Raw genomic sequence first — 15,401 nt, 5'->3', positions numbered from 1 at the left:
GAATTCCTTGAAGGAAGAAATCATCTGTATCTCGGAATTAAACTAGCTACTTTTTACAGAGGGCAAGCAATCAAGAGAATATTCATTTCTCTGCCCAAATATGACTTCAGGCCACAAACAACAGTAATCATAAATACAAACCTAGTGTTTATCTCAAGAACACTAATTGTGCTGCATAAGTTTAAACACATTAGGATGAATTTACCTGGCATTATCAACTACTTTCCGGCCCCATCTGTAAGCCCAGCTAGCCAGGGCTGCCCAAGACTTGGCTACTTCAGGTGCCTGTACTGAGGACAAGTGATACAGCTGGCCCAAGATGAAGTCTGGTTCTCCAACTCCAATGTTTACTGTGATAGGAGAAATAGAGCAATGTAAGTTCTAGTGTAAAACCTACTTCTAATTTCCTTAACGTAGAAAATAACACCAACACATTATAAGCACGTAATATTTTCTCATACAATTAGTATCCTAGGGTGTAAAATCTTACACAATGAAATTATTTTTCAGTTCTGACACTGTTGCAAAACAAAGCAGTTTTCATTTAACCATCAGTGCTTATACTCTACAATTGCTTCCTCTTTTGCAGAAAGATGGAACTGAGGCAAGAAACTCATGATCTCCAAAAGATCACAATGCCTCAGAGAGCAGAATTTTATGAAGTACCCAGGGCAGTGTGGTTGTGTTTATTTGTATAAATATGTATAAGTTATCTATGAAATCCATGCCTAAAGAAAGACAGAATTTATCTTAGCATTTAAGAATGAAGTCTGCTGAAAATAAGGAGTCAGAGTACATTTGCAGCAACTGCAGAAGTGCTCAGATTAAGCAAAGATTAAAGATCAAGAGAAAACCAAGGTCCTTTTCACACTTATCAGAGCCTTCAAAACATAAATCCTATCCATGCTTAATCTGAAAGATCTCATTCAAACTTTAGCAAATAAACAAGCTGAAAGTAAACACACATGGGACAAAAACTGATATCCTCTCCAAACTAAATGCATACCGGTTTCTTCTTCAGGCCATCATCATCTTAATGAGAAAGATGTTACAGAACTATGACAGATATATTAAGGTGTTTGGGTTTTTTAATTGCATATAATTACTTATTGCAGAAAAGACACACTGTTTATATTTCTATTAGGAAAACAAATATGACTGACGGAGCACTTAGTCCTTATCAATATAACTGGTGCTATCCTTCAGTGGAATCATCAGTAACTAATTTAAAAAAGAATAAGGAGGAGAAATCTACCTGTAGATTCACTTTCAATCCTAGGATATTCTTCTTCTAGTGTATTAACAGCTGGGAGATCGATCAAATTATATATGTTTTTAGACAAGGTAGACAGACCAGTGTGATTCTGCTGCTGTCGAGCTCTATACACTTGTTTCAACTGTCCTGAAATCTCCTTCCATTCTGCTTGAATCCATTTAGCCAGTGTGAGAATAGATTTAGCAACTGCATATTCAGCTTTGGCAGATTTGCAGAAAGATATGGCACAAGAACTCAGCATTTCCATGGCATGTGTTGACTGACCTGCATATCACAAAAAGCAAATCTTCAGAACTGTGTTAACATTATTCAAAACACTTCTGAAATTCAATGTATTCAGATACAGCTTGCAGCAATGTATTTTTACACAGAAAATTCTCTTTTGAAGTTAAAAATGACAAGTAAGGACACAATTAGCAAACACTCACCTGCTGTGTATAACAACTTTGTTTTCTCAATATCGAGTTCAGGACCCCATTTTTCATCTATCTGACCCGGTGCAGACAACTTCTTGAAGTGCTGGACTAAGTCCTGAGCAGTGGTGGTTTTTCCCAGCTGAACCTCGCTGCACTGGGCCAGCAGCCGTGTGGCCAGGGCGATATTTCCTCGCTTCCGAGCAAATTTTGCTGCTGTTAAGCCCAGTTCCATCAGATGGCTCTTAATTGGGACTGTTGGTTCTGAAGAAGGAAGCAAGACATTGTCAATAAACTTATTAAACTATTATCTGATACAGATAATTTCTGCCCAATGTATTCTGCACATGGCCATCAGTAAAAAATTTCTCAGCTCTCTTAATTTTTGACATCTCCTTCAGAAATTGAGATGATTTAACTTATGTCTAGAATATTCACACACTCCCTCTGAAACAAAAAATATATCCATAGATTATCTGCTGGGCAAAAGAGGGGTTTTTTCCACTGTAACCATTCTTCTTAGCTAATAAACCCACTTGTCCCCTGATAGAACTTTTCTTCTATTACCTCTTATTACACTGCACATTTAAATGGCTTTCATGACTGTTTTTAAAGACCCATTATTCATATTGTTGAAGTGTTCAAAAGTGAAAGCATCTAAAGTGCAAAGATATGAGCAAGTAAGGTGTTATTAGGAGAGTATAGAACTGCAAACACTTCAGAATACCTTTTCTTATAACACTGTCTATATCACAGCAGTAATTGAGACAATGAGCTGTAAAGCAAGACACGCAAAGGACAAAACTTGGCTTTTATAAAGTAATCCACCTAAATAATAGAAAAAGACATAGCTGCTGCTTTCAGCAGACAATTCAAGTTCAAATTCTGCATTTACTTTTTGTAACACTAAAATGAGAGCTTACATACCTTTAAGTTTTTCCATCAGTTGATTCTGGTACACTGTGTACCTCAGTGCATGCATCCATGGCCTCACATCGTGCTGTTTGCATGACCTCAAAGCATCATTGAAAAGAGGTACAAGACAGTCCTGTAGAGGCACAGAAGTTTCACAGTTGTCATAAGAGACAACTTTACTACAGTGTATTTTCACTTATTAAAAGCAAAGACCATTTTAGTGCAGAGGAAACATTGCTTGGTTTTGAGAGGACAACACTAAGAATTTGCTCAATATCAAGTTGAATTCTTTTCTGAAAAATGTGATTAGTAATTAAAACTAGATCCTTCATACTGGGTGGAGTCTGAGGTTTTAACTGCTGAAGTGATTTATTTTTGGTAGAATATTTTCAAGTTGCTTTTGAAGTAAATTACACATGTTGCAGGGATAAGTGTTACAATGTATCTATCTAAAGAAGAAATTCCAACACTTCTCTAAAGGGCAACTACAGATAAAACTTCAAAAATACTGCAATTGGAAGAGTTGTCATATTTATAACTATAGAAAAATCCAACTGAGATGTAAACTTAAAAAACTTGGGTCAAGGCACACTAGTAAATTAAATGAGGTCTTTTTGCAGTATGATTAACAACTGTCAGAACAATTAAGGTATTCAACACTCCACAACATGACATCGAGAAAGACATTAACCCAGTTTAGCTTTTAAACACACAGACATACCTCTGATGTCAGCCTGTTGCATACAGTGTTTTCCAAAGCAGAAGAACAATACAACTGGAGAGTGCTCAACACTGGTAAAGACTGAGACACAGTGAGTGTAGAAAGTCTCAAAGGCCCAATAGCAATACGGGATGTTTGCTTTAAGTACTTGATAAGATTTCTGAAATAAAAGGATCAGAACAGTCATTTTTGTTAACTAGACTTTAAGAGCAAATAGTGATATCAAAGTTACTGAAGAAAAAACAAATTCAAGATCTTTAAGAAGATGACAAAATCTTGCACTCTTACACACAAGTTACAATACTTTATTAATAAACTGACAAGAAGAATTACTTTATCAGCTCAAGGGACTTGATAAACTACATAAAATCCAAGTTAAACATCAACTTATTTTTCATCAGTAAGCTTATAACTCACAACAACTAGAACTGGCAGCAAACTACTATAGATGCTGAAGCTTTACACAAGGTTACGTTTAACAAGCTAGAACAGGTTTTCACAGTGTATTACATTCATTCATAGCACAATTTCAACTTACTCAGATATTGACTGCCACTTCTGCTCCTGTTCTGTGTGGTTCACAGCTGTTGCCAGACACACTGAACTTCTCAGAAGCTGCACTTCAACTGCTTTTTGAAGTTCTCTTGGATCAGGACTTAGCATATTAGGAAGGAGCTTCTTCATGTCTACATGGAGATTAAACAATTGAAACCAACTAGAACTGCCAAATTTTATCAAGTTCAACTATCTGAGAATACATTTTTGACAGTAAGGATGTTTGGAAAAAAAATCTTTTAAAAATATATATTATATATATACTCATATTAGAAATTCATGACAGATTACTTCTAAACAGTCACATTAACTCCAGAAAACACACTTGCATCAACATTTAGGATGACCACTGTCAATCATGTTGAAGGTTGATTCATAAAGGTTATGGTCAGTGTACTGAACACAGCAAACTGCATTCAGAAGTTTCAGTCTGTCATTTACAGAAACAGATGAATGAAGAAATATTTACTTTTGTATTTGAACTAATGTTAATTTATGCATTTATACCTATTTTTTCTTTGGATCCGCCTGCAAGCAGGTTGATATTTTCTCCTGGTAATAATTCTAGTTGTTCAATACATTCAGTAAGTTGTCCAGACTCAAAGCTGCTCAAAGATCTGCAATTCAATGTTTACAGTTTTATTTTCACATTTTTTACTTTACTCCAGTTGCTAAGCATATTATACAGCAAACAATGACTCAAGACTAACTCCAATCCCAGATCACTGACAATGAATTCTAAGCAAAAAAAATCCCAATTTTCACACAGATCATTAAAAGACACTAGTACTGCACCAAATGGATAAATTCAGTACTGAAGTGAAAGGAAAGAACAGCTCTCCAGCTGTGAAGCTTTTCCTATAACCATGTAATTCTCTTCCACCAGAGTCTGGAAGTCAAAGTAAACCCAAAACTTTTTCTCCCATCTATGCACAGAAAAGTTTCATGGTAGAATTTCATGAGGCCACAGTTTCAACTCCTCAGTTTACATGAAACCAAGAGTGCAGAAATACTGGAGTATTTGCAGGTCATAAACAAATTTATATTGCTTATTGTTTTACATTGCTTAACAGCCTGAAGTAGCAAATTTAATATCCCCCCCCCATTGTTCTACATTTGAAAATAATGTGGGTATTATAGATTTTAAAGAACTACACAAAAAATAGTATTGAAAAGTTGAGAGGTTTGATGTCTCAGAATACAGAATATTCAAGTGTTCAATACTTTTGTTACTATCCAATGAAGGAGGAGTTGCCCAAGGATCTAGACTTTCCTTCAATGAAAGATGTTTTTCTTGAATACTAAGAAGCCTCAGCAGCCAGAAAGGCATAGTAACTATTTAGAATGGTATTACCTCTTCACTCATCTGTAAATATCACAGCCAAGTTTCCACCCTCCCCAGACCACAACTTTCTTATTTGCATGCCTCTATTTAGAAACTGAAATTTTCTAAAATCCTTGTACACTTTCGTATTTCAGCTCTAAATTAATGAACTCCAAGGTACTGTTGAATAAATTAATTATATCCTTACTTTATGTAGTTAAAATCTGCTTTCAGATTGATTGGGGTATTACTATTGCTTTTCTTCAATTCATGGACCATATTTTGCCACTCCTGAACAGCAGCCCAGTCCGCAATGGAAATGTAACATTCACATGCCTTGTTGCCCAAGTAGTTTATAACTTCAGGTGAAGAGTCACTTGGCTTAGTCAGGACAGTTTTTCTAGTTTCTCCTGTGAAATGAAAAAGTTACACATACACACACTTAAATTTAAATTTTAAAATAGGAATTCTATTACTTAACCATAATTTCTATGTCTTTGGTCAAGAAAAACACTTAATTTTTTTTTAAAAATCAAATAGTTACCCAATGTCTACAGTATTCTCCTACTGACACTTTTTCTAAGGAAAAAAAAAAAGAGAACCTTTTCAAAAGGCAAGTTTGGAAAATTTTAGTCCAGATTTGTACAGAAACATCAAAACAGAAAAAAAACCAGAAAAACTAAATTAAGAACAAAGAAGGTTCTTTCTCAAAGATGAAACAGAATACTGTAACCAAATCTTACTTAAAAACTTCTGAGTAACCAGTGTATTACCATGGCTGTATCACTGAACGTTCTCATTTTATGTACCTACATTTACAACACTGAATTCCTCTTAAAAAGCAAAAAATAAACACTGACCATTCAAGGAATGCTTTGGGCTGGCATTATTCACACTGTTGGAATTGGCCAACTTCAGAACAGTCTTGTCAAAGCCTGTGATACAGCAATCCACTCCCGTCATGGAGCACAGGTGCTCCTGGTATTCCGCAGTTGCTTTTTCAAACCTTAAACAGTTTAATATTTTAGTCAGCATTTTGAAGAACCAGGTTAGGGCTTTTTTTTGTAAATAGACTATATTCTAAGCGTTTCTTTACCCCAATACTTAAAAAGTTCACATCACCTTCAGCAAAAGAAAGGGATTAACACAGGATACAAGTTTACTGGCTGAATTTTCCCATTATAGCATAAGATAAAAGCTTGTCCATTCAAGTTTTAAAGTCAACTTCAAGTCAAGTACAGACAGAAGGAAAAGAATTCAGTTTATATTTGACTGTCACTCTTTTTACCTGAATGAACAGAACTGAATACTGACTAAATACATATCATTTACTAGAGCATTGCAGAACTGGCTCTAGGGCAACAATTCACTCCCTAAACTTGACATTTCTGGGAAACTTCCCACCTATTACAAAACTGCATTTTAGGGAATCTTACAAAAAAAGGAAAAAGACAGTTATAAATTTAAAATCTTTGGGTTTGTTAGGGGATTTTCATGTAGAAGGCAGATGACAGGTGTCCCTTTTTCATTTCATACAGAAAAATGAGGCATTCCTTTAAGGAGACGAAAACACCAAAGTGAAAGTACACCCTATCTGGAACAATGACCCACTTATTTGTAATCTGCATCCAAAGATTCTACAGCAACAGATGCAGAAGCCACTTTTTCAAAGCTGAACTAAAACTGCAAAGCACGTCCCTCTCTTGGCAAATTGAGGCAGGTATCCAGATAACACATGGGTCAGAAACTTCACTAGAAAATATTTAAACGAATACTGGTTTGCAATGGAAAATTAAATACAATATGAAAACAGCATTGTTGGGTACGAAAAACCAAACAAACAATTTAGGAACACAACTTATATTCAAATCATGGTAATTTATTTAAAACTAACAGTTAAAATGCCTAGAAGTGCTGGATGCATTAGGTATCTCTGAAAAGATACAATGACTTTAATTGACATGGAAATTAGATCAGCAGTCTTGACTCATCCCACAATTTAAAAGACTCAGAAATAGAACTATCCATAAGAAGGAAAAAACGTCCCACTTTGCAGCATCCAGTTATTTAAGAAAACTTACCGCCCTTCTGCTTGTTGAGCTACAGAATTGATCCAGGACAGACTCTTCCCAACTACAGCAGAAGACCAGACAGCAATACCCTGAATAGCTTCAGGACAGTGAAGCTCACACAATGCTTCTACCAGCATCATAATTGTCACTTCCAATTCATTTCCCTAAAGGCAAAGCAAACCAAAGGTGTTATTTAACAAGACCCATATAAAACAAGAGCTATATACACACGTGTATATACACGGGTAAATACTTGGAAACGGTGAAGCAGTATTTCATTACAAGTATCTACAAGTGCTCCTCATATCCATCCACTGCACTGCTTTTGGAAAGGCAGGGGAGCTAAGGTGACAGTATGTGTGTGAAACCACAGCCTGAATGTCAACAGTTAGCAATCACTATGTGATGGTTTACACCTCTATGAGAATTCATAAAGGAGCATGAAGGAAACAAGAATCTATCAATCCTTCTTTGATAAAATATTTAAGCAAATCAAGTCACATACTGAAGAAACTATTCATCCTTTTCCAGAAGGCTTTAACCACTTTATCCATTTATCCCCTGCACTTAGCCTGCTAGTTACTTACAGAGGAAGGATATCCTCATGATAAATCCCCTTCCTCCTCATACCCACAGATAAGCAAAGACATTGCACTACAATAAGCTTCGGAAGGCCTCATACTAATGCAGCACCAGTTTCATAAGGTTTAACCAGGACCTTCTACTTAAGAAAGGGCTCCATTCAATCTGTGAATTAACAGTAGCACTCATTTCTGTGTAGTATTTGACCACACATATACACTACATCCTAATCTTCAGCCAACACACTGTATCCAACCTACAACCCCAGAAGTCTGTCGATACAGAATTAAGAGTTAAAAATGTTAAATAACACATTCTTTTAAGTACCACTTGGTTTAATAACAACTGGTTGCCATAGCTTAGTTCTTTCACAATACAACAGGAGTATTTTTGCAGAATCTACAGAGTTTGAAAAGAGAGTACCTGAGAGATACTATTATTAGTTTTCATTTCTGTGAGTAAATCAAATCCATGCCTGACTGTCACAGCAGGCTGGCCAGCCAGCAATCCAACTCTCATGATGGAAAGTCTGATCCGCGTCAGCCAATCCTGGCACGTCTGACGATTAGTATAGAAGAACGTCCTGATAACCTTTAAAGACAGAAGAAAAGTTCCACAACACCATTCTTCTCTACAAACCAAAATAGTTACAATAGGTACTTTATAATAATCAAAGGCAGGAAGGTTTCCTTTCTCCAACTAAGAGATGAAGAAACGGCTAAAATTCTGCACCTTTAATTTTATTAATGCAGATGGTCTGGAATCACATGTAGCATCCAAATGGCCAGGTAAAAGTCTTTAGATGAACTGACTATAAGTTATATATTACTGTCATGTCAAAGTCTGGTAATTAAACAGCTTATTTCAACAGGGAAGAGTGTTTTACATCTAGAACTACACAAAGGGGTATGTTGCTTATAAATAATTACTGCACCTCTCAGAAAGCAATTTAAAGCCTCAAATAACTGTGTTACTTCATAACAGAGCTGCTGACAATCTACAAATAGGAGACTGCTACGAATCAGAGGTACTACAGACTTGATCAATTTGTACCATTATACAAGCTGGTACTCCAGAAATAAAGCCTGATTTAACATGTTCTCCAGGAATAAGCCCAAGTCAAAGCCAGACTTTTAAAAAAAGTCTCAAACTTTGTTTGAGAAGTTCTGAACTTTCACAGTTAAGAACTGAACAACCCTGAAAACACTGTTCACTCAGTAGAAAGTTCCAAGTAACACCAGCACTGTAAACAAACATACCTTGGGTGGGGAGGTCAGGGCATTGGCACATCCTTCATATGCATTGTACATCAATTTTTCTAAGTTCTCCAAATACTGCAGAAGGAGAACAAGCCTAAGCTGGTTGCTGCTGTGTCCTTCATCATTGTCTGCAGTAGTCCACTGGTTGACATCTTGATCAGGGTTTAATGTATGGGCTGCAAGGTTCCTAATAATACCTACACATTTTATTAAAACATGGGGGGGGAAAAGTTACCAGATAGTATTGTATTTAAACATGTAAAGGATAGAAATACTAGTTCTCAAAAATCTGTCAAAACAGTATCTATCTAAATTAATCTAATCTATCAAAATTAACAGTAACTATACAGTATCTTTAAAATCTGTAATCACCGAAAAATAAAGCCATTGTGCTTCTTGCCTTGAACATGAAGACCTTAGCTTCACAACCTTATAAAAATCCCATTAAAATAAACTGGTTTTTCACTTTACCTTCAATTGTTTGAAATGTATCTTGGGCTCTACCCAGAGGAGTTCGTAACTTTGAAAGAACAGTGAACTGAGCTGCTTCCCAAACAGCCCATTGCCAGAGCACAGCATCAGTCTTCAACAGGTTCCGAGGGATGGTTGGCTGGTCTCTCTTATCTAGTCTTTGACAGCTGTAGAACAACCTTTCTAACCAATTATCCTTCCTGAAAGAAAACATCACTACATTAACACAAGTTCATGTGGTAACAAGTTTATACCGCACACATTTCAGCTCCTTATCGCTCTCAAACTTCTCACAAAATTATTTCCAATCAACAGTGTACACAGGCAAATGTGTCAAAAGGTGTGTATTTAAGCTATTTATAAATACCCAAAAAAAGACTGAAAGTAAAGCAATGTAATTTGTAAAGATAATTACAAATTCTAAAGTAAATATAACTCGGAATTGTTTGCTATAAATTCAACATTCATGGATTTCAGTTCCACAATAAGTTCTTACCCAGTTCGGTGGAGGTTTCCATACAAAATAAAACTGATGACATCAGAGAAATCCTGTGGGTGGAATGTATTACTCGGAGATTTGCTCATATGACTTCTTATAGCCAACGAAATTTCTTGTATTTCTGTGTGGGTACGGTTACTGCAGGAAGAGGGGGAAACAACCCATGCTATAATGTACTTGAATAAACCAACGAAGTTGTGCAAAAGAGTTACACAGACACACATTATGCAATGATTGGAAATAAGAATATACTTTGCTATTAAGGCAAGGTGCCTTCAGAGTTCAGGTCTTCGAGTCAAATTGCAGGACACAGTATTGCTGAAGTTCTGAATAACGTGGACCTTACAAATATTCACATTTGCTTCAAGAAGTGATACACAGCTTATCAAATTTGCTAATTACTTTGCTACTATCTTCTGTTCCTAAACCTCTAAAAAGATAGCAAGACACTTCACACTTCTTGATTTTAAATTGAGAGAGTATGATGACACTGCACTGGTATTATTTTTCAGATAAGTGTCACTGAAGAAAGAAACTAAATCATTCTTTATATTGAAGGTCAAAACTTACCTCAACACAACGTCTAAAGGAATTGACTTCAGAAGTTTTCCAAAAGCTTGTCTTACACGAGCACCGCTATGCACGAGTTGAACACGACACACATCAACACACCTGCAACAGCAGCAAGGAAGGCGGTAAGATCTCCACTGACAGCATAATTCAAACAGCATACAGATTTCTGTGCAAGTACCTTTGTAAAAGGTCATCTGGAAGGGAGGAAGACAGGGCATGGAGGCTACTACATGCTTGAAGACAGATGTTCACATCTTCCAGAAGTGCTGAATTAAGGAGTTGAGAGAAAATAAAGTTATTCTTGCTGGAATTAGATAACTCCTGCATTACTCTGGTTGGAGTACAGCATCTAATGACATTTTTACAGCACAGTAAGTAAAAGGAGATACAGGCTTTAAGCAATAGTTTTCATTTCATTTACTGATTTTACTATAAAAAGTAGGCGCTTAGTAAGAGAAAGTCACTTCTGCTACCAGTTGCAGTAACAACTTATGGGTCTGTTGTAACTGCTGACAGACAAATCCTTCTCTGATCTCCACACACTGGCATTATAGATTTTTTTTTTTCTCATTGAAATACATTAAGGTAAAGTTAGTAACTCCTTGGGAAATTACTGCTCATGCTAGTATTATGCTACGTCATAGGCAAGATCCATTCCAAAAAAATCATCAAGAGAGTGCAAGTTTTTGCACAAAACAAACTCAGAGTATCCCCAAAGTAAACGAAACAAGTACAGTTGCTGTTATCAGCAGGATAAGGCCACCTATGTACTAAGTTTTTGAAATGTAAAAGACAGTTAAGTAGAAATATGCAGTATCTTACTGTTTGCTAAAAGTCCTTTACAAAACTTATGAAAAGATGGGAGAGAAAATAACGGTGCATATGTTTCTGATTTTTTCATCAGAAGAGCCACTTCCAAAGCCCACGTCGTAAGTAGTTTCCTTCAAAAAACAAGAGTATTATTCACTCTACACAGTTACAGAAAGGAACCTTCCAACATAACTTCAAACTATTTCATGTTACAGATCAGTATTATACGTAACTCATTTTTTAAACAAGATGTTTCACAACTTGAAACATGTCCCCAGCTTTCACAGCATTTTGGTAACACAGGGTGGCAACTTTCAGTGAGCAAACCCTTTCTTTCAATAAAGTCTGATAGCTCTGCTTTTACTGGATAGAACTTAGGATGGTTTAAACTCTTCTAGCTTTCAAGTATAAAAACGAGCAGCTACTTTTCCCACAGGTATTTAATTATTAAAGTTTAAAAAACCCTAAATATTTGACTAGATAAATTTACCCCGTTTTACAGATAAACATTATCCTGGTTTCCAAATTAAGGCATTCTACTGGGAAATAAAAAAATACCTCCCGATTCATAAAAAAAAATGTTAAGTTACCTGGTATCTGGAGTAAGGTTATCCTTCTTAAGCAGTAGCCCCAAAAGGTTTAGTATGATTGAGAAATGTTTTTTTGTTGCTGTGGTTACAGTGCTAATAACTGCTCCATCAAACAGAGAGGGAGAGGAAGAACTGAGGCTACTGGATATGAAATGGTCATGTCTGAAAAGGCAAGAAAAAGCACAAACTATAAAACCACTCCAAGATTAGGGATACTTCCTTGAAGTTTACAGGAGGGAGGAAAAACAACAAAAAAGCAAAATTTCAATGTACACCCTCACAGTAACCACACTATGTCAAAACCCATGTATTTGGATCCCTAGCCCAAAAGAACAAAGCCACAATTTCACATCAGTCCACGCAGCCCAGTAACCTGTTTCCAAGTGTCTGGATTCAAACGCTTGGTGAAAAATTATCAAAACCAAGATATGTACAGAATAACAATTAAACTAGTATATTCCCTTACTTTGACATCATTTTGTATTAGTAAGGTCTGATACATGTTTACATCTGTTGTTTATGCCTTATCAACTATCCTGGATCTCTCAGTAAGGAAAATTGTAAATAAATATTCCTTCCCTATTTACTTTCAGAAGAGTTCTGCCTCAGTTATCTCAATTCAAACACAAGATTTCTAATCTGCCTTTGAATAAAAGGCCAACTTTAAGCCAGGATATGCTTTCCTGGTTGAGATACAGCTTGCCTGCAATTAATGGAAGTACAAACCGATCAGGAAAGTCTGGGCAAATTGTAGTTGAAGCTTACTTAAATTCGTCCCTTCAACAACATATTCCTCTCAGATCAGTCCATCCTAGTGCTCTTAAAATACTGATGAGTTATTAAACTTCATACCTGGAACAGTGGGAATACAATGTATAGAGCACTGCATACTGGACAGCAGGGAAGTGAACTGCTATGTCACCATGAACAATCATCAGATTTTTACTCAGCAGTGCAAACACAGTCGGTGAAAGGGCCCACATCTAGAAAACAATTGCAACACAAACAAGAAACATAATAAATAGGAGCTATTTTTAAGCGTAGTTTCCATACCATTAATTATGTTTTGCTTTTTCCCACAGGAAATAATTTACCTCTATTATTTTCTGACCTTAATTGTAACTATTTTATTTCCCCTTTTTAAACAGCCTATTAAAAGCAGTTCGTGTTTTTATTTGGAAAGATCTGGAAAAAGTGTTTTCACATGACTGATATACTACCAAAGGACACACTATCTGCTTTTATCTGTCTCGATTTTCAAAAGCAATTACTATGATAATCTTAGAATCAATCCATTAATAACCCTGTAAGATGTTCTTCTCTAGAAGATTACGCTTCCCTTAAGTTCTAATATGGGAAGTTTTTCTATAACAAATTAGAAGACAAATATGATCATTTTAATCATTTGTATGTGCCCTACTGATGTAAATACAATAATGTGTATTTGAGTAATAAAGTACTTTTTACACTTCTTGCACAACTGTCTGTAGAGTTTTTACTCACCCCAATTAATGAGTTTTTAGCGTTTCCAATAGTACTTAGAGCACTGAGGTCAAATATAACAACAAACTTGGCATTATCCACATTGGATATAAGCTTCTTGAAAGAGTCATGCTGGATTTCAGAGCAGGCCTCAGGAAGGTGTAAACTATGGAGAAGACTATTTAGAGCACAGGTCATTTCTCCTAAAATCAACCTGTAAGCAGTCTCCAAAACAGGAATGTTCTTCAGGCTCAATACAGCTTGGTATACAGCAAGGGCTGCTGCAACAACCTTAGGAATAAAATTACAGTAATAACTGATTACAGCAAAATAATAAAATATACTGATCAGCAACAAAGAATTAAAATTACTCTTCTTTAATAGCCTGGTCTGGTGCACATACCTATTTTCAGCTTTCTGTAATTAAGTACCTCTTACTTAGAGCATCTATTAATTACTTTCTTGATCACCCACCTAACACACTGAGTATCAGAAAGCCAGGTCAACCAAGGACTTCTGTATCAGGAATGATGGCAAACTTACCCATTCCTTATCAAATCTAAAAGCTAAAACCAAGAACTAGCTATATCTGCCTTTTCAGAAGTTTCATAGATACACAGATTAAAAAAAATATATTTAAGATGAACAAAGTTTTACAGTTTAACATTCTAGGAAATTCATGAAATCTGTTGTAATATACCTGTAGAAGTCACTTCCTCTTACCTCTTTCTCTTTATGATAACGAAGAACAAGTAGTTTAGACTCTGGTATAAATAATTTCTCTACAAATGATGATGGTAGTTTTGTATTTATTTGTTCAACAATCTGGGGATAAAAAAAAACCAAAATTATAAATATCTTTTATAACATCATAATAAAAAAAAAAAAAAAACAGACAAAGATTCATTAAAATACTGTTTTTCTAGTTTGTATACTCTATATCCAGAAAAAAGTTTCCCAGTAGCAAATTTTCAGTTATTTTCAGGTTTTAACAGCACACTTGACAGGTGTGTGATTAATTTAGATCAATGTAATATTTAAGAGTTTGTGGCCTACACATTAAGTGCTGTTTTGAAGAAGTCTGACTTTCCAAGTCATGGCATAATTAGATAAACAGAACATATTAAGTACCACGATTCTGAAATTCACCAGGTGGTGTTAACAACTGCAAAGGCCAGAGAACTGCATCATCCAACAGGCAAGCCAGACACGAGAAGAAAAACAAGGGAAAACACACCCAAAACAAGAACAATAGCAAAAAAAAACCCACCACAAAACACAAATACTCAGGCTAAAACTAAATGCCACTTCATCAACGAGCCAAATTCCTAAACAACCCAGCAGCACAAGCTATACAGAACAGCATTTATAAGAGGAACTTCTTGCTTATGATCAGGAAGAGTTGAAAATATTTATCTAACACCCATCCAAAAAAAAGGAAGGTAGCTTGGAAGACTATATTTTTCAATGCAAAAACCCAACAATAATAAAAACATGTACAAACCAGTGTCAACAGATTCAGGACTGAAATGACATAATCAGTGCCACAAGTCTGACAATTTTCCATTTGATCTAATCCATATGTGATGACCATGTCACAGTGTATGGTCATACTTGGATCCAGGCTGCCAAGTAAAACCCCAACACACTCGTTGGCAGCTGTAAGTACTGCTTCAGAAAAGAATACTTGGTTTGCTGCAGTCACACATCTCATTACTCTGTACAGAACCTGGAAAATTAAAACCATAACTGAGTTAAACTCCATTGAAAAGAGATGCTATTTCAGTGTATTCACATCCATTTGATATCCTGTCCCGTCACCTACTCTCGGTCAACTCTACTCTGAATAACGCACATCA

The 15,401-nt window shown here is 35.8% G+C and overlaps 1 protein-coding gene across 3 annotated transcripts in view; it reads right to left on the bottom strand.

Annotated features, from left to right (window-relative positions):
* SMG1 (SMG1, nonsense mediated mRNA decay associated PI3K related kinase) overlaps positions 1-15,401 on the bottom strand; it is a 58,742-nt gene that overhangs the window by 21,906 nt on the left and 21,435 nt on the right. For all 3 annotated transcript variants that reach the window (XM_027885407.1, XM_027885406.1, XM_027885408.1), the window contains 22 exons: positions 15,047-15,271; positions 14,266-14,367; positions 13,564-13,833; positions 12,913-13,043; positions 12,061-12,222; positions 11,483-11,601; positions 10,839-10,926; positions 10,658-10,759; positions 10,085-10,225; positions 9,589-9,788; positions 9,118-9,314; positions 8,282-8,449; positions 7,286-7,440; positions 6,065-6,210; positions 5,413-5,614; positions 4,388-4,497; positions 3,864-4,011; positions 3,326-3,485; positions 2,617-2,737; positions 1,705-1,953; positions 1,256-1,540; positions 206-350 (listed from right to left, as the gene is read on the bottom strand). In XM_027885407.1, coding sequence (XP_027741208.1) covers positions 206-350; positions 1,256-1,540; positions 1,705-1,953; positions 2,617-2,737; positions 3,326-3,485; positions 3,864-4,011; positions 4,388-4,497; positions 5,413-5,614; positions 6,065-6,210; positions 7,286-7,440; positions 8,282-8,449; positions 9,118-9,314; positions 9,589-9,788; positions 10,085-10,225; positions 10,658-10,759; positions 10,839-10,926; positions 11,483-11,601; positions 12,061-12,222; positions 12,913-13,043; positions 13,564-13,833; positions 14,266-14,367; positions 15,047-15,271 — 3,626 coding nt within the window. The remainder of the gene's footprint in view (positions 1-205; positions 351-1,255; positions 1,541-1,704; positions 1,954-2,616; positions 2,738-3,325; positions 3,486-3,863; positions 4,012-4,387; positions 4,498-5,412; positions 5,615-6,064; positions 6,211-7,285; positions 7,441-8,281; positions 8,450-9,117; positions 9,315-9,588; positions 9,789-10,084; positions 10,226-10,657; positions 10,760-10,838; positions 10,927-11,482; positions 11,602-12,060; positions 12,223-12,912; positions 13,044-13,563; positions 13,834-14,265; positions 14,368-15,046; positions 15,272-15,401) is intronic.

This window comes from Empidonax traillii, unplaced genomic scaffold (assembly GCF_003031625.1).
Source record: "Empidonax traillii isolate 1590-97213 ecotype Southwest subspecies unplaced genomic scaffold, ASM303162v1 scaffold166:size2381449, whole genome shotgun sequence".
Classification (NCBI taxonomy): domain Eukaryota; kingdom Metazoa; phylum Chordata; class Aves; order Passeriformes; family Tyrannidae; genus Empidonax; species Empidonax traillii.
The sequence above is the reverse complement of the archived record's forward strand: the minus strand, read 5'-3'. Positions and strand labels throughout refer to the sequence as shown.